General features: G+C 41.1%; 1 protein-coding gene across 3 annotated transcripts in view; it reads right to left on the bottom strand.

The window, feature by feature from the left end:
• The window catches only part of ASPA (aspartoacylase), a 31,313-nt gene extending 13,633 nt beyond the window's left edge, over positions 1 to 17,680 (bottom strand). For 2 of the 3 annotated variants that reach the window (XM_063700514.1, XM_055367157.2), the window contains exons 1-4: positions 13,329 to 13,774; positions 7,933 to 8,128; positions 6,148 to 6,241; positions 398 to 505 (exon numbers count right to left, since the gene is read on the bottom strand). In XM_063700514.1, the coding sequence (XP_063556584.1) occupies positions 398 to 505; positions 6,148 to 6,241; positions 7,933 to 8,128; positions 13,329 to 13,564 (634 nt within the window). In that variant the 5' untranslated portion in view covers positions 13,565 to 13,774. Of the gene's footprint in view, positions 1 to 397; positions 506 to 6,147; positions 6,242 to 7,932; positions 8,129 to 13,328; positions 13,775 to 16,063; positions 16,182 to 17,619 lie in introns of those variants that run through there. The other variant, XM_004058276.5, reaches the window with a different exon arrangement.
• Between the last annotated feature and the right edge of the window lie 1,193 nt (positions 17,681 to 18,873).

Here is an 18,873-nt window from a genome sequence, read left to right as displayed (position 1 = left end):
TTCCCCTTTTCCTACACATTTACCAACGCTTGATATTTGCAGACTTTAATATTTTCCCAACTTAATGGGGGAAGTGACTTCTTATTTTAATTTGCATTTCTCTAATTACTAGTGATGTTGAACATCTTTTCATATGTTTACTGGGCATTTGTATTTTCTCGTCTTTCTTTTCTTTTTAAAATGGAGATTAACAGGAAATAAGGATTTAATGTGGAGTCTTTATTTGGCAGCTGCTTTTCTTGAATGTGTCTATCCTGGCCATTGGGGAATAGCTGAAGTGAATAAAAATTTTAAAAAGCACTTCATATCTTTAGCATGGCAAATTTGACCCAGGTTCCAATTGTTATTGAAATGTTTGGTGGTTAAGTTTGATAACGTTACCTTCATTATTACTTACCTTCATTGAAATGATGTATAAAATCAAGAGCATGTTTAATCATTTTTCTCATTTGATCCAAGATATCAGCTCTCAGAACCCCTTGAGGCTGAGGACCAACTTCTATACCTAGGTACAGAAGGAGAGATAGTCATATTTATATAAGTATGAAAATATATTATAAAACTAGGCATTTTAATGTATCAAGATTTAGAATTATGTTGTTAAAATTATTAAAAAGGTAAACCATGTAGCATCATGGAAAATATTTGAGACATAATGTTTGGCAAAACGTAAAGCAGAACATTTACATGTTTAAGTTAGATGCATAGTGAATAAAGACTGGGAAGGAACATGGAAAAAATCAGTGGTGTTAGAAATAGGAAACTCTTGTGGTCTTTTTTCTTTAAATTTCCTTCAATATTGCTAAAATATTTAAAAGTCATAACATAGTAAAAGAGGTGAACAAGTTTATGCTGACAAAATAATAGGTGGACCTGAAGAGAAACTGTTAAGATCTAACATTTAGCTGTGACGGGAGGAAGGACATCTATTTTTATAGATTTCACAGAAATCCAGACTAGATGAATCATGGATTTCAGTCAATATGACAATCTATGTGACCCTTGAGCAATGATTTTGCCCTTAACCTAGCAATCCATCCTAACACAACAGTGCAATGGTTTTATTTATTTATTTATTTTTTCGAGACAGAGTCTCACTCTGTCACCCAGGCTGGAGTACAGTGGTGTGATTTCTGCTCACTGCAACCTCTGCCTCCCAGGTTCAAGCGATTCTTCTGCCTCAGCCTCCCGAGTAGCTGGGATTACAGGCACGGGCCACCATTCCTGGCTTATTTTTGTATTTTTAGTAGAGGCAGGGTTTCACCATGTTGGTCAGGCTGGTCTCAAACTCCTGACCGCAGGTAATCTGCCCTTCTCGGCTTCCCCAAGTGCTGGGATTACAGGCATGAGCCATCGTGCTTGGCCTGGTTTTAATTTTATGCAGGAAAAAACTTGTGTTCATTTCTTCTAACTCATATGAAATGATGCCTGTACTATTAGGTCTACTTTGTGTGGCTGTTAAGCATCCATCCTTACATCTACAAAATACTCTTTCTTTAAACTACTTTTGTAGACCCTTCCTTCCTGTTCAAGTCTCCCACAAAGTCATCTCCCCAGTCATCACCTTCTCTATTTGTCAAACCATTTACCCCAACTGCACTACCCTCATTCTCTTCCATCCCATTAACATACTGCATTCTTTTACACTCATCTTGTTTTCACCCGCTTCTGTTATTTCCCAATACACAAAATCTTATCTTATTCTCTTGCATCATTTTTTATTTGTTGTGCTTAGGTTTCTTGCATATATGTATGAACATATATTTAAGTATATGGTGTCATAAATGTGGCTAAGGTATGCATCTGTGCATAAATGACTTACACAAATGTGTGAAAAAGTGTGTTTGTAGATATGTCTGTAGGAATACTATAGAATACATTGTCGTTTGCCTACCCCAAATCCATTTCACTTTCCTCCTGTTTCTAATAGAATCCTGATATTAGTTGGGCTTCCAATCTTCAAGGAAGGTAAATTTCTCTCCATTTCAAGAGTAAATGTTGAATAGTTTAAGTCAATCATAGTAATCCCCTAGTCAATGATTTAAGAATGAAGGAATCTTTATTATGCACAAAAGTATCAATACTTGAAGTAAGGAATTAGAGTAAGCTAAATATCCAAATACAGGCAATTAGCTGAAACAAATCAAAGGCTTAGCAATAAGAGATACAGATCCTGTTTCTCTGTGACACCAAATAAAAGCTTAAGATTTCCAAACTCTCAAATATCAATCTTAGGCTATGATATTTGTAGGCAATGCTACTCTTAGCCAGAACAAACATTGCTGATATGTTTGGCCCTTACAAGTTGAGCCAAATCTTTAAAATATTTCAATATGAGGGAATATTAAGCTCATTGTAAATAATTAGAAATGTTATATGTTCTCCTTCCAACTTTGCTGTTTTATTTGGAATATTTTATATCATGCACTCACTGGGAAAAAAGCATGTTTAACATTAGAGAGACAATCTTTCTGAGTCAACATTTTATAATACACTAAGAATATTGCTGCATACAAATTTTGCTTTAACTTCTAGTAGGCACCTACAAGGACCACCTTTGTACTCTGTTCTCAAGGAAGAAGAAATGTGACAGGATCATTCTAGGCAAACCTTATCCTAGAAAGAAGCAGTTTGCTGCAGCCACTCTTATGATCACACACACACACACACACACACACACACACACACACACACAAATATGGGAAAGCGACTGGACACAGCCCTCTCCTAACTTTCTCAGATTAACCATGGTCTCATTTGAGACTTAGAAAAGTTATTTGTGTAATTATTATTCATTCAACGCCACCCCTGACTCTGCCGTAGCCATGTCCTACAATCTAAATATTCTGTTCTGATATGAGATCTTGTATCGAAAAATTAATTTTTGGTTTGGACAATAGGGCCACCAAAGATGGCATATAAAGATCCCTTTATTATGCACAAAAGTATCAATACTTCAATTTCCAGAATAATTTCAGATTTTTATTTATTTATATTGTTTGCCAACCTGCTTTTAAATTAAATTACTCCTGGCTAAACCACCTGAGATTTAACAAAAAATATTTTAAGTTGTAATTTTAATTGTAGTGTAGTCTGCAGATAATTATGCTAATGAGGTGCTCAGGAAAGAGAATGGACTAGAGAAGAAAGGGTGTTTGAGAGGGTGTGTGAGAGTGTGGGGCTGCGTGTTGGAAGTTACCAGAAGGTAAAGATGAAGTCACAGCCTAGTAACTGGCAGGATAAACAAGTGAATAGATGACAAACAGCTCGTGAAATGTCTATTGCAAAGCAGGTGGTAAGAGGGATGTGGAGAGAGGATTCTTCATGGATCTTCTGCATATCTGCAAGTCTCATGAGCAAGACACGGACTATTTTTGTTCCAGATGATCTTTTCAAGGATGTCTGTATAGCGAACAGCCTTGGAAGTTAGGAATGGGGTCTTCCCTGGAGCAAAGGGCACTCGTGCCTACTGCCCATTATAAAAATGAAGGTTCACAGCCGGGCGCGGTGGCTCACGCCTGTAATCCCAGCACTTTGGGAGGCCGATGCGGGTGGATCACCTGAGGTCAGAAGTTCGAAACCAGCCTGGCCAACATGATGAAACCCTGTCTCTACTAAAAATGCAAAAAATTTGCTGGGTATGGTGGTGGGCACCTGTAATCCCAGCTACTCAGGAGGCTGAGGCAGGAGAATTGCTTAAACCCAGGAGGCGGAGGTTGCAGTGAGCCGAGATTGTGCCACTGTACTCCAGCCTTGGCAACAAGAGCGAAACTCCGTCTCAAAAAAAAAAAAAAAAAAAAAAAAGGTTCCCTCCTAGAATGCAACCACTGGCATGGATAGCTGCCATCTGGCTCTCTCTATGTCATCCTGTGGGAACTGGAGCTTGGGTAATGGTGCAGAAATGCTGACACTCTGCTATTACTACTGTCAATAATCTATTCTTTGTCTCTGTTTTAGGAGTCTTGTGTCTTCTACTGGCATCCACTCAGAGGTGCTAGGCTAATGGTTAGCTTGTAAGTCGGGTACAATTTCTCAGATCTTTGACAGGTCTTGATAAGGAGAGGGTCAGAAAACAACCTGGAGTAGGTCACTGGTAGCACAAGCACTTTGGAGAAACAGATCCCTTGCCTTTCTGATCCAGTCAAATCTGATCACTCCGGACAAGCTCATGAATGTATGTATTTCCAGTGTTAGATGGCTAGTATTTTTGTTTGTCTGTTTTTTTGAGACGGAGTTTCACTTTTGTTGCCCCGGCTGGAGTGCAATGGCATGATCTCGGCTCACTGCAACCTCCACCTCCGGGGTTCAAGTGATTCTCCTGGTTGGCTGGTATTTTATATATGGTTATAGTTATAGAACCTGCGTGGGAAGGAATGGATAAGTTTGTATGAGTCTGTGTGGGATAGGTGTGATTAAAACTGTGAATGAGGTACAGGCGTGGTGGCTCACGCTTGTAATCCCAGCACTTTGGGAGGCCAAGGTGGGAGGATCGCTTGAATCAGGAGTTTGAGACCTGATCATACTGAGATCCTGTCTCTACAAAAAATAAAAAATTAGCTGAATGTGGTGGCACGTGCCTGTAGTTCAAGCTACTTGGGAGGCTGAGATGGGAGGATTGCCTGAGCCCAGGAGGTCAAGGCTGCAGTGAACTGTGATCGTGCCACTACACTCAGCCTGGGCAACAGAGTGAGACCCTTTTCCAGACCCCCCAAAAAAAAACCCTACTGTGAATGATGATCATTTATCAGTTGGAATTGTGTACTTACTGGTAATTTGAGCTAATATTTAGTAAGCATATATTATCAGCCTGCAGAAGGGGATAGGGAACAGAGAGTGCTAAGATAAATGGAGAACACAGTGTATCAAGTATGGCATGTCATCAGTTAGGGGTTCGGGGCCCTTGTATATGATATTCCTTTTTCCTCAAAGTATTGTCTGAGGACAGGGACTGGTCCACCAATTGTCTGCTGCTAGTCCCAGGTGAGATAAGTACAGAAATTAAAGTAAGTGTTTAGAAACTTTTATAGCAATTTGACATTGCTGCAATATTCAAGTATGTGATAGTTTTTCTAGAAATTCATTTTTAAATTATATTTTACAAAAGTATTGCTCTATAGCAGATTGGAAATCAACAGTGGCCTTTCATCACAGATAATTTCAAGACACTTGTCTAGAATCCTGTTGACTGCTCTCAATTTTTTTCCTTTCCTCCCCCAAGCACATACACATACACAACCTCAAGATGGATCCCACTTCTTTGGGCCTTCTGTGATCCATCAAGACTGGGTTAGGTCTTTCCTGCTCTTCCAGTCTCCTGTAATTGCCCCTATTTAGCATTTATCACTCTGTGCAGCGATTACCTGGTTACCTGTCTGTCTTCTCATCAGATACGAAGCTGTTTGAGGGGAGACTGTGTGTCTTGCTCATTGTTCTGTCCCCCACACCTAGCACAGGGTTGGTCTCTGGTAGGCACACTATAAATATTAGTCAAATGTACACATTTCTGGAGTAATTAATGCTATAGAGGAGGGTCAGGGAAAGTTCTATAGGAGGTGACAGGTGAACTGAATCTTGAGAATAAGAAGAATTGTGCCAGACTAAATAGAAGGGCCAAGCATTACAGCAAAGGGAACATGAACAAAACCAGAAAGCTGCTCAGTGAAATTGGGGAAATTCGGTACAATTAGAGCCTGCCTGGAGCTAAATTGCTTGTTACTTGACAATTATAAGCCTAAGGATATGGAAGGCAGCTGTAAATGTTTTTTTAAAAATAATTTTCTCGGCCAGGCACAGTGGCTCATGCCTGTAATCCCAGCACTTTGGGAGGCTGAGGCAGGTGCATCACCTGAGGTCAGGAGTTTGAGGCCAGCCCTGGCTAACATGGTGAAACCCCATCTGTACTAAAAATACAAAAATTACAGGGTGGCACATGCCTGTAATCCCAGCTACTAGGGAGCTTGAGGCAGGAGAATCACTTGAACCAGAGAGGTAGAGGTTGCAGTGAGCTGAGATCACACCATTGGACTCCAGCCTGGGTGACAGAGCAAGACTCTGTCTCAAAAAAAAAAAAAAAAAAAACAAAAAAAATTCTCTGAGTTTCAGCTAGGACATATTTTATTGAGTTAGACAATGGGAACTATGACTTACCCACAGGATACTTGGCTATAGAACGAGTGGTCGCATATTTGAGGGAAGGATGCTCAATAAGATAAACGTAGCAGGGTAGTGGAGCCAAAGAAGTCTGAAAAAAATCGAAAACGTCTTTCTTAGGTAAAAACCGTATGTTTTGTTCTCTTTGCTTCAACAGAGTCAATAATACCTTCAATACGTTTTACTTCATCAACTAAGATTGGTAAGACAGCTTTATGAAATACTTTAAAACCCAATGGTATTATAGCTTTGAAAACATACAAATAAATTATACAATATGAAATTCATATACAATTGAATTATACAATGTCTTTCCAGGTAAAATGTACATTAAATAGTTCTCCAGAACCATGATCAAAAAACATGAAATAAATGTTCTTTCTTAATGGATGTGGTGATTTTTGTTTCATCACTGGTTAGCTTGGTATTGGTCTCTTAAACAATTCTGTTTCTATTCCTGTGGTCCAGCTCTCTACAGATGTTGGGTGATTCCCCCTCCTCCTGCTTATCTGCATGAAAATTGAAGACAGGCCTCTTGGTTTGGATAACAAAGTGTCAGCAATTCTGCTTCCATATCTGGCAACCAAAGCATTCGGCTCTCTCTTCCATAGGCAATGAAGAATTGGGGTGGGGGGAGGGGGGAGGGATAGCATTAGGAGATATACCTAATGTTAAATGACGAGTTAATGGGTGCAGCACACCAACATGGCACATGTATACATATGTAACAAACCTGCACGTTGTGCACATGTACCCTAAAACTTAAAGTATAATAATAATAAAATTTTAAAAAAAATTAAAAAAAAAAAAAAGAATCGCTACTTTATGATCTCCTACCAGGACCACTACCCAGTTACTGTCCAAAACTGAAGGGAAACAAAAATAATAATCTTTACTATAGGCCAGGTATGAGGCTAAATGCTTTAAATACTTTATGTCATTTAAGGCTTTGAGTGCCCTTATGGGTAAGTGTTGTTTGTTATGACACCAATTTTATAAAATGAAGGAGGCAAGGTTTTGGGAATGGTGTGTTTTGTCTAAGGTTAGTGAAGGAGAAAGTCAGGATCTGAGCACAGGCCACATTCTTTCCTCTCAGTCATCCTCGCTCTCAGGAAGGAAGGCTATCTAGTACACAGAAATAAGCATACAGTTCCTTATGTGTGTTTCTGGTTGGTTGCTATTTTCTAGCAAATTTTCTCTGAGATTTCTGAGCCTTAGAATGATCATGAAGTTCTGAAAGATTAGACGTATTCTGGGGTGTCTAAATCAAATGGGGACGAGGGCAGGACTAAAGGGAGGCAATCTTTTTATCACTGGGCTTTAGTCTACGTTAAAGGACTATTTCTTAAGTTTCCTAAAACCCTGTAATTGAGATCCCATACCATTTAAAGTTTTAATATGAATTTCACTTGGTTTTAACAAATTGACCATACCATTTAAACTTTTAATATTAATTTTACTTGGTTTTAACAAATACCCCACCATCTGGTGGCTGTCTGGATAAAACGTGTAATTTTATAGACACAAGAATCCACAAGTGTTTTATTACTTTATTAATTGTGTTTATTATTTTACTTATTTCCTCTCTTTTTCTCCTTCCTCTCACCACTGCCTCTGTGTTCTGGTAGCACCCTTTCCCCCCAACCACCAAGCCTGGCTGTGGAATAAACCCCATTTCTCTTGCACCTTCCCTCATAACTGTTTTCTGATTGTCTCACATTCATAATTGACTTAAAAGTACAAGTCCTTTGCTAACTTATAAATTAATAACATTAACATTACCTTAATGTAATGAAACATCTGAATTAAAAAGTTATTCCTGGAATCCTCAAGAATAAGAGTGCACCCCATGTTAGAGGTAGTGTTGTGAAGGTCAAAAATAATGTCATAGGAATCTTCACTGTCTTTTGGACCAAATAAATGATTTATTTCTTGAGCCCTTCTCACTTCATATGGCAAATCTTCTGACATTTTTTTGCTGTTATAAGCAGAAAGAAAAAGATGAACAACATCTGTGCCTGAGATAATATAAACATATAATAAGAACACAGTGTAAAAAGAACCAGTCGCCAAATCTTTAATATGAAAAATCTGTGTGGTAAGTAAAAACTTACCTGAAATGTTTATATATGAAAACTTACATTCTTTTTCTTCATTTGATTCCATATAACTAATGTTGCATTGGCATGCTTGCGAAGTAATACGTTCATTTATGTGGCTGGTCATGAATAGGACATATCAAACAGAATTTATCATTTGATTTCAATCTTGAACGCAACATATCCATTAATTTAATGAACAGTTTCTTAGTAGTTATGGTACACTGGGTTATTTATTATGGGACTAGACCATCAAATGCATCTTTTTTTTCCCCACTTTAGCTAATTCTAGTGCACAAATATAGTCACTTGGGGCTCACATAATCTAATTAGAGATCATTTTAATTTTTTGAGACAGGATCTTGCTCTGTTGCCCAGGCTGGAGTGCAGTGGCCCAATTATGGCTCACTGTACCCTCAAACTCCTGGGCTCAAGCAATCTTCCCATTTCAGCCTCCTGCGTAGCTGCTGAAACTACAGGTGCGTGCCACCACGCCCAGCTAATCTTCTTATCTTTTGTGGAGATACAGTCTTGCTCTGTTGCCCAGGCTGGTTTTGAACTAAAACTGCCTTTGCAAAAATTATAACTGAGACAATTATTACAATGAAAGAGATCTAACCTGACTCCATCTTGCTTCTAATCTCCAAGCTATCCTTGTTCATGCCTGGGTGTAAACTGAACTAACTTTGGGAGGAACTTAGAGTTTAACTTTGAAACAAAGATGATAACAGCCCTTTCCCAAAACAAGCCCCCTTCCTACCTGGGGACTAGACTGCCTTTGCAGGACTAACAAATTAGCCACAAGATGAGAAATTATGGTTTAGGAGTCATGCAGCTGGAGGGCCGCAAGATTCTGAACCTCCTGAAATTGCTCCTGGGGATAACATCACTATTGTAAAACCTAAGATCAGGGCTTGAGATATTTTGTAAACCCTGAGTTGACAGATCAGCTGGCACCACCCAGATGGATAAACTGGCTTATCTGGTCTCGTGGTCCCCATGTAGGAACTGATTCAGCGCAAGAGGACAGCTCCAGCTCCCTATGATTTTACCTCCGATCTGATCAATCAGCGCTCCCGACTCACTGGCCCCCTACCCACCAAATTATCCTTAAAAATTCCAGTCTCTGAATTTTCGGGGAGACTGATTTGAGTAATAATAAAACTCTGGCCTTCTGTACAGCCGGCTCTGTGTGAATTAAACTCTTTATTGCAGTTCCCTTGTCTTGATAAATCAGCTCTGTCTGGGCAGCGGATGAGGAGAACTTGCTGGGTGGTTACAGAAGTCTTGGCCTCAGGCAATCCTCCTGCCTTGGCCTCCCAAAGTGCTGGAATTACAAGCATGAGCAGCCACACCTGGCCTAATTAGAGATTCTTAATTGAGGTCCAGGAACAACTAGAGGTCCAGGGACAGAGTTTTCAGAGTCTGTAACCTCTCCAAAAAGGCCACAAGTTTGCAGGTACAGATATATGTATTTTTTTCTGGCACAAGGGCCAGTAGTTTTTCTTCCATTCTCAAATGGGCCTCTACCCTCTACCCTCTCCCCACTTCCCACAATGGTTAAGATACATTTTTTTCTAGATATAATAATGTTTTTCATTTACTTTTCCTCATTAAACCATTCGACCACATTTTCCTAAAATTCCATCTATTTGTATTCCTTGGTTATTTTTGCTAGTATCTTCAAGGGACCTACTGTGTACAAGGGGCTAATTCCTGCCTGGAATGCGATCAGGAAGGTGGAGTAGTTATTTTGTGACTTTGAAGCAAAAACCATGAGGACAAAGCCGGCATCTTGAGACAGTGCAGTGGGAAGGTAGAGGGGACCACGTTGAGACGGTGCAGCGGGAAGGTGGAAAGGGCCACGTTGAGATGGTGCAGTGGGAAGGTGGAAGGGGCCATGTTGAGACAGTGCTGTGGGAAGGCAGAAGGAGCCTGTGGCATTGATGATATCGTGTGGCCGCTGCACCAGCCCTGGACAGCCTACTTCTGGACTTATTATTTGTGAACAAGAAACCCTTATTTGTTTAAACCACTATTCTTAGGTTCCTATTGTATGCAAACCAAGCCTAATGGATATTTATACATTTTAAAAGTTAATTCATGAAATAACCCCCTGAGGTCGCCCCCGACAATTTTGGTTCTATATCATTCTTCCGCATTTGAGTAAATGGTGCTAGTATCTACCCAGTTGCTCAGAGTCAAGTCTTGAAGTTTTCAAAAAGATGGACACTTTTGAGTTCTCATGCCTGCAGCTGAGCTCCCATTGGAAGAGTCCCAAGGGATGAAGAATAGGGAAGAGTGAGATTCTGAAGGGCATTAGCCATACTAAGTTGATTAAATCTATTCTGGATACATTTTTAAAGAATTTTCAGCAGGGGAGAGACATGATAAGATTTGCATATTAGGATGATTCCTGGAGGTATCAGATGGAAAATAGATGGCAGGAAGGGTCAGAGCAAGTCTGGATGCAGAGAGACCCTTTAGGAGGCTATTCTAACTGTCCACAGAGGAAATCAACTAAAGTAGTAAAACTGGAGAGGAAGGCTGGATTTGTGAAGTACTTGCAAGGAATAATTGGGAGGACTTAGTGACCTACTAGACGTGGGAGACGAAGCACTGGGAAGGTTCTAGGGTGATTGTCATAGGGGACTTGGTGGATAATGATGCTACCACTGACATGAGGAATACAGGAAAATGACTAAATTTGGGAGAGGTAGGATGGGAGAAGTTAATTAGTTTATTTTATAACTTTTCAACCACGCTGGGAACAGTCTAGTCTCTGAATAGTGTTAACAGTAAGGAGCAGAAAGTGAATTTAAGTGAAAAGACTGTGCTCACTGAAAAGCATACTACTGGGTGCTCATAAACTCACCCCAGTCCATTTCACACCTATTTGGGAAGTTAATATGCCGACTAAAAGTTATCCTTCAACAAATTCTTAACTTGTAATATAGAAGTTAGTTAACAGCTCTCTTAGGTCAATAGATAAGCATGAATTGTGTTGACATAACCTCAGTCATGAAGATAAAGCATTTCTCAAATTAAAATTTATGCTAGTAAAAATATGATTTGATACAAACAGGATGACTGCTGTATAATTGCCCTGAAGAACATCTATTCCATAAAGTGAGGCATGTTTCTATTAAGGGTAGTGTCCATTTTTTGATCTGTGTTGAGGCTAAACCTAAGGAGTGATCTAACTCAAATTAGAGTTGATCAGAAAACAAGCACATAGAACAGTGGCTAGTTGTGCCTGTGCATATCTTATATATATATATATATTTTTTTGAGACGGAGTCTCGCTCTGTCACCCAGGCTGGAGTGCAGTGGCACCATCTCTGCTCACTGCAAGCTCCGCCTCCCAGGTTCGTGCCATTCTCCTGCCTCAGTCTCCCGAATAGCTGGGACTACAGGTGCCCGCCACCACGCCCGGCTAATTTTTTGTATTTTTTTTAGTAGAGACGGGGTTTTACCATGTTAGCTAGGATGGTCTTGATCTCCTGACCTCATGATCTGCCTGCCTCGGCCTCCCAAAGTGTTGGGATTACAGGTGTGAGCCACCGCGCCTGGCCATGTATCTTATATCTTAGCTAGTAGTCTACCAACTCCTTGAGGGGTAGAAACAAAGTTGTATAGAGCTGTGTACTCCCCCAGTACCTGGCACAGTTTCCTGAGAAAAACAGATGTTTCAGAATATTTTTTAGTAAAAGAAAAAAAGCGGCCCAGCGCGGTCACTCATGCCTATAATCCCAGCACTTTGGGAGGCTGAGGCAGGCAGATCACCTGAGGCCAGGAGTTTGAGACCAGCCTGGCCAACGTGGAGAAACCCCATCTCTACTAAAAATACAAAAAATTACCCGGACATGGTGGCGAGTGCCTGTAATCCCAGCTACTCGGGAGGTTGAGGCAAGAGAATCACTTTAACCCGGAGGTGGAGGCTGCAGTGAGCTGAGATTGCACCATTGCACTCCAGACTGGGCAACAAGAGCGAAACTCCATCTCAAAAAGAGAAACAAAGAAAGAAGTGGTAAAAAGCAAATATGTGGAGTCATATTATATCCACAGTGGTAGCTATTATGATGTAAACAAAGCCAAAAATAATTAATGAGGACCTAACCTAGCATGTTATGACTGCATACGTTGTATGCAATATATTACAAATCAGCAAAATCTAAGCTCTGAAAATTCAGATGGTGTCTTTAGTTCTCATCTCTGGTATCCTATCTACAACAATCCACCATGGAAGTTAAGTACGTCTGCTATTTCGGATCACAGGGAGGTCTGATGTCTTTTTTTTTTTTTTTTTTTTTTTTTTTTGAGATGGAGTCTCTCTCTGTCTCCCAGGCTGGAGTGCAGTGGCGCAATCTTGGCTCACTGCAAGCTCCGCCTCCCGGGTTCACGCCATTCTCCCGCCTCAGCCTCCCAAGTAGCTGGGACTACAGGCACCCGCCACTACACCCGGCTAATTTTTTGTATTTTTAGTAGAGATGGGGTTTCACTGCGTTAGCCAGGATGGTCTCGATCTCCTGACCTCGTGATCCGCCTGCCTCGGCCTCCCAAAGTGTCTGATGTCTTCTGACAAAAGATATTTAATCACGCTGTCATTCAACAAATATTACTTGAAACATTACATTTTTTGAACTAGAACTTTATGCATTACCGTAAGCATAGTTGCTTGAAAATGTAGTGAATTTCCTAAAAAGCTAACAATTTTATATGCAAGCATAGTGGCCAAACACTAACTCAATGCAAAGGAGTATTAAATCTGTTTCTTTAAAGGTATGATTTTAAAACAAAACCCTTTTCTATTTATTGTCTCAGTCTGTATACATTTGAAAAGAAAACTTAATAATCTGGTGCTTAAGAAAGTTTATAAAAGAGCATGTGAATGCCCAGTTTAGATAATTGTGCAATTCACAATGCAGTATTATTAAAAGTGAAAGTGATCTTATTCAACATACGACTGCATGTACGGACATGAATTATCATCTGCATATACATATATGTGTTCTCTTTCACACACCTACCACTTTTCACACAACATACATACATATACAATACAAAGCATAGTCTTACCCAAGATTTTCAAGGTCAAAAATGCGATTCAGGTCACAGTCAATATATCTGGTACACTTCTTCACTGCTCTGGGGTTAGTAATAAATGGTTTTACCTCCAGCCCTGTTCTCTGAATCTCAGCGCCATTCTCTAGCCAATGCTTAACCAGAAATACTCCGGTCAGCTCATTCCCATGGGTTCCTCCAAAGATAGCAACCTTTTGTATATGTTCTTCAGCAATGTGACAAGAAGTCATTTCACCAAGTAGTTTTTTATCTGATTTCTGTAATTTAGAAGAGAGATCAAAGGAAATTCGATTTTCTTAAGAAAAGTTTAGAAATTTAAATGAGACTTTACCCAAAGGGCAAAGTACAGAATTCCCTTGAGTGGAGTATATTTTAATTTTCTGTTACAAGTTCTGAGTCCCGTTTATGGACACTCCCTTCTTTAGCCCTGCCCTTTACCATATTTGGATTAAAATATGCAAAGATCAACCAGAGATACAGCTGTTTACTTTAACTTCTAACTCCCTCAGATGGTCAGTAGATCTAAATACAGTAATAAATTAGCATTTCATACTAATACAAAAATTCCGTTCTTTTCCTCAGCTAGGATGTCATCCAGTGAGGCTTTCACAATTATCTGTAATAATAAAAATAGTTTATACATTTCTAATTTCACAAAATAAAAAAGTGGCCCACTCAGTATTTCCACGGGCATTTCAAAACATTTCTTCTCTGAAATGAGTTCAAGCACTTTTCATGATCTGAGGGCATTTGAATCTCACCTCTATAAACAGCCAAAGGCTGACCCTCAGAGACCTCCTCTTGAACCGGCGCCCATTCTTTCAGAATGCTTTTTCACAATCACAAACAGAAGGGCCAAATCAATGATCACCTGGGACTCGAAAAGCTACCCTGAAACATCCCTTCATTTCTTTCTCATGAAGTTTTTGGTAATTCTGTGTTAACTTACTTATGAATCTTCCTCATTTTTTGCCTAAATACCAAAGGAAAGACAACTGTTAGTAATTTTCAAGTTTTTGTGATGCCTGAAAATGTCTTGGGACACACTGCATGTGCTAACCACATCATGTGAACTTATATAGACACAGCCTTATTCACTGTCAGCAGGGACTCTCCACTGGACTGTGTTACTCAAAAAGGGGTCTTATTAGGGGAAATTATCCAGAATACTAAGATGATTACATCCCTTTGGAGAAATGACTCTGAGCCAAATCTGATTTGATTTCATGCTCAATCACCCAGAAAGTCAAATATGTTCAAGTACTGGAAATACCGTGTACTAGTAATGCCAGGTTGTTTGACAGAGGGTACAATAAGAGTAATTTGTTACAATTGCGCAGTTTAATTTATAATGTTCTTTCACTCAGTTTATTCATACGTTAATTTTATACGATAGGGTGGGTTAGGTGTTGACATCCCCACTGCAGGGGTAAACGAAAGAGAGGTTAAGTAACTCAGTTAAGGTTCTGCAGGGATGTAGGAGAACCTAGGCCTGAGATCCATGTTTCTCATTCCAAGTCTAATGTTTTTCACAGGACAATAGGGTGCCTCTCTGTTATTTTTGGTCTTCTTCACAGTTCTAGTTTTGCTCTTTCAGAATTCACATAAACAGCCATTACAGTGTGCTCAGGAAACAAACATGCATACAAACCAAATACATGGTGGAAAAATAAAATATGAATGCTTCCTAATATTTAATAAACCCACTGAATGTTCTTCCTTTAAGAGCTTATAATGCAGAGATAGAGAAAGCAAAATAACCACATCAAATCTACGCATTAAAATGACTGTTCTAATAGAAAAAAAAAGCTCCTGTAGGCTTTGACTGTCTGTCCACATCCATGTACACTGAACACTTCAGACGGTGTAGAGATGATGAAAACACACGTAAAAGTAAACAGATGACAGTTGTTTAGTTGCTTTGGTTTTAAGAGCAGTAACTATGGTGAATTATTAACACTCTACTATGCTTGGTTTCTTTTCTGCTGATTTGTAGTTTGTTCTGTCCTTTGCCCTAGTCTCTCTGGAAATGCTGCTTCAGTTATTTACTCGTAGCTGGCACAGATGACTTGCATTTTGAAGCTTGTTTTATGGAATTTTAATAGATCAGCACTTCGAAGCACATTTCACATTCATAAATAAAGTTTCTCTTACATGTCAAAATGAATAACTTTTTTGAGAGTTAATGAATTGCAGCAATTATTTCCCATACTTACCTTGTTTTTTGTGTACAGAGTTTGTCTTCTGTGGAAAGCTTTATTAGGAAAAAGGAGAGCATTTCCTCAGAACTAGAGCAACAGAGGCTTTTCATACTCTTATACCAAGTTAACTTCCGAAAGATTTTTAACTCCCTGTTTCCCAAAGTGTACTTGATTTTTGGGATGACCCAAAAAACCACACTTTTTTATTAGTTCTCAGCGAACTGATAGTATACGAAGTGAAACCCTTTCGAATTGTCACTATCTCATTATTAAGTTGAATATATAATATTCTGAAGTACTTAAAAGAGTAAGCATAACTTCCAGCATTACAAATGTTTTGTGGGATAGAGTTGCCTGATGTATTAATAAAATAACGTAGTTTAAAATGAAAGGAGGCCGGGTGTGGTCTCATGCTTGTAATCCCAGCACTTTGGGAGGCCGAGGTGGGCAGATCACCTAAGGTCAGGAGTTCGAGACCATCCTGGTCAACATGGTGAAACCCCGTCTCTACTAAAAATACAAAATTACCTGGGCGTGGTGGCGGGTGCCTGTAATCCTAGTTACTCAGGAGGCTGAGGCAGGAGAATCACTTGAACCTGGAAGGCAGAGGTTGCAGTGAGCTGAGATCGTGCCATTGCACTCCAACCTGGGGAACAAGAGCGAAACTCCGTCTCAAAAACAAAACAAAACAAAACAAAAGGAGAGCAAAGTTTTACTTCACAGTCATGGCTGTCCAGTAGATCACTGCCAGAAATTTTGTAGGAGACAAATTTAAGGTGGGTTGTTTCCCAAATGGTATGATTGGGGGATAAGAAGGGTTTTTTGTTAAATATTATACATAAGATGTCTCATACATAATGTGATGTTCAGTAGTTATGTAATCAAACTACTTTTACTACTTTAATTTTCTCCTTCCCTGTGACCCATCCTGACCAACTGTCCAGGTGGAAATAAATAAGCAGAACAAGACAAGTATAAAACAGATTAAGTTTATAAACTGCTAGCAAAGATTCTATATTGCTCATGTCTGCAGTCCCTACAGAAGTAATCGGCTTAAGGTGTTTTTTTTTTTTTAATGAAAAATCTATTTTTGGGGTGGGTGGGTGAGTGTTGTAAATGTATGCACATCCGTATGTAGATATCAAGTCAAAATCTGCTTCCCTGAAGCTTCTATTCATGTTTTGGGTAACTCCTCTCTGGAACCATGATAAATAACAAGTTTTATTTTTATTGTTCAAGTCTTCTTCTTCCCAAAATAAAAGATGGCCCTTACTCTGGCATTCAAGGTCTGCTATTATCTGGTCTCAGTCTACATCTAATATTATTTTCTAACACTCTTCTTTACTTGAGATAGTTTTAAAGCAACTACTAAAATATCTGTGGTCTTATAGGCCTAGGCCTTTACTAACAATCTTCCTTTCATCTCTAAGCCCTTCCCTATCCCAGTCTTCAAATGGTTAGAATAGAAGATACGGTAGCAACAAAACATGGTCTTTGAACTCAGACAGATCTAGAATCCACTACCTGGCCCATAGTAAGTTCCGGATAAATGGCAGCTACTGTTACTCAAATAAGGGCTAATATTTACTGGGCATTTACTGTGTGCCAGGATTGTCTATTTCATCTTCTAGTATTTTTAGGGCGATTGTTGTTATTGTTCTTTTACTGGTAGGTCCAGAGGGTGTTCAGTAAGTAACTTGCCCAAGGTCACAGGGCCAGGAATCCACAGTCCTCTTTGCCAGAAAGCCTGGAGCTCAACGCCCAGGGTCGCACACCACGCGGCTTCCCCTGCAGAGCGTCTCTGCGGCTCACGGGCGCTTCCCTCCCGCAAGCTCCCGCAGCCCCGGCACTGCCTCGCTGACGGCTCTCCGCCTTCCATGGCCGCCCTCTGAACCTGGGCTTCAGCTCTGTCCCCAGCCTCCTGGGGACTCAGATTCCCTGACCCTGATCCGACCCAGAAATCGAGCCAGACACCTCGGGTGGCCTTCGAGTCAATCTCTGGGCACACTCTGGGTGGCCACCAGCATCTAACAAACGGATGTCTGGACCCTAAGGGCCAGGGGGTGCGGGGAAGTGGGGCACACTTTTTAGACGATGGTGGGGCTGAGGCCGGTTGGGCAGGAGATCTGCCTCTGTCTCTCCAGTCACAGGACAGTCTCCTTTCCTCTCTGGGCAAAACTCTAAGGAGCTGGAGCCATCCCTGCGCGCACAGTGTGAGAACGCCAAGGAATCGCGTTAACGTCATCGCGCCCGGCCAAGGGCGGCCAGGCAGGCAGCGAAGATGCCATCGCGCCGAGGTGGCGGCCACTGCGCCTGCGCGGTCCACGGCGCCTGCGCACAGCCTGATTCCCGCGCTTTCTTCGCGGGCGGGAAGGGCGGCGGTTGCTGACGGGGCTGCCTGGACGACGGTTGACGGAGGCGAGGGAAACTGAGGGCGAGAGTTGTGTGTCGTGTTGGCAGGAGGGCCTAGAAGGGAAAGACTGTGCGTTGATACCAAACTGCCCCCACTCCGTGGGCGGGTCAGGAGGGGCCTTTGGAAGAGCGTCTCAACTCTGACTGGAGCCTCTTCTCTCCCACCGCGGTCAGGAGCCAAAACAGGCCGCCATTTGAGGCCGTGGTTTTTGTGGGTGTTGTGTGTGGGTGGGGTGTGTGTGTGTGCAGATTGAGCACACTTTTTGCACACCAATGCCCATTACTAACGTCACTTAGGTCCATTTGGGAGCTGGGATTGGGGGTAAATGAGGGTCCCCGCCCTCAGGATCAATGGTCCCGCGGGTAGAGTGTTAACATTTAAAAATTTTGTTGTTGTTTATTCTGTTTGTTTGTTCCTGAGAAACATAATAGCCCTCGTAAGCCCCTCTAAATATAGGATGTGAGTTGCGCCGGTAGAGAAAGTGGCAGAATCCCTGTTGTGGCTCCTAGGATGGCACCAAGAATATTTTCCTTTCCTTTCCCTTCCTTCCTTCCTTTCCCTCCCTCCCTTCCTCCCTCTCTCCATTTTTTTCCTAGAGTCTCGCTCTGTCGCCCAGGCTGGAGTGCAGTGGCATGATCTCGGCTCACTGCAACCTCTGCCTCCCGGGTTCAACTGATTCTCCTGTCTCAGCCTCCAGGGTAGCTGGGATTACAGGCACGCACCACCATGCCCGGCTAATTTTTGTATTTTTAGTAGAGACGGGGTTTCACCTTGTTGGTCAGGCTGGTCTTGAACTCCCGACCTCAGGTGACCCACTTGCCTTGGCCTCCCGAAGTGCTGGGATCACAGGCATGAGCCACTGCACCTGGCCACCAGGAATATTTTCTAAAGGGTCCATCTCTTCTACCCAGCTTCAAGCCTAAGA

Source organism: Gorilla gorilla, chromosome 19 (genome assembly GCF_029281585.2).
Source record: "Gorilla gorilla gorilla isolate KB3781 chromosome 19, NHGRI_mGorGor1-v2.1_pri, whole genome shotgun sequence".
Lineage (NCBI taxonomy): Eukaryota > Metazoa > Chordata > Mammalia > Primates > Hominidae > Gorilla > Gorilla gorilla.
Note: the sequence above shows the minus strand (reverse complement) of the source record. Positions and strands in the feature narration are given on the sequence as shown.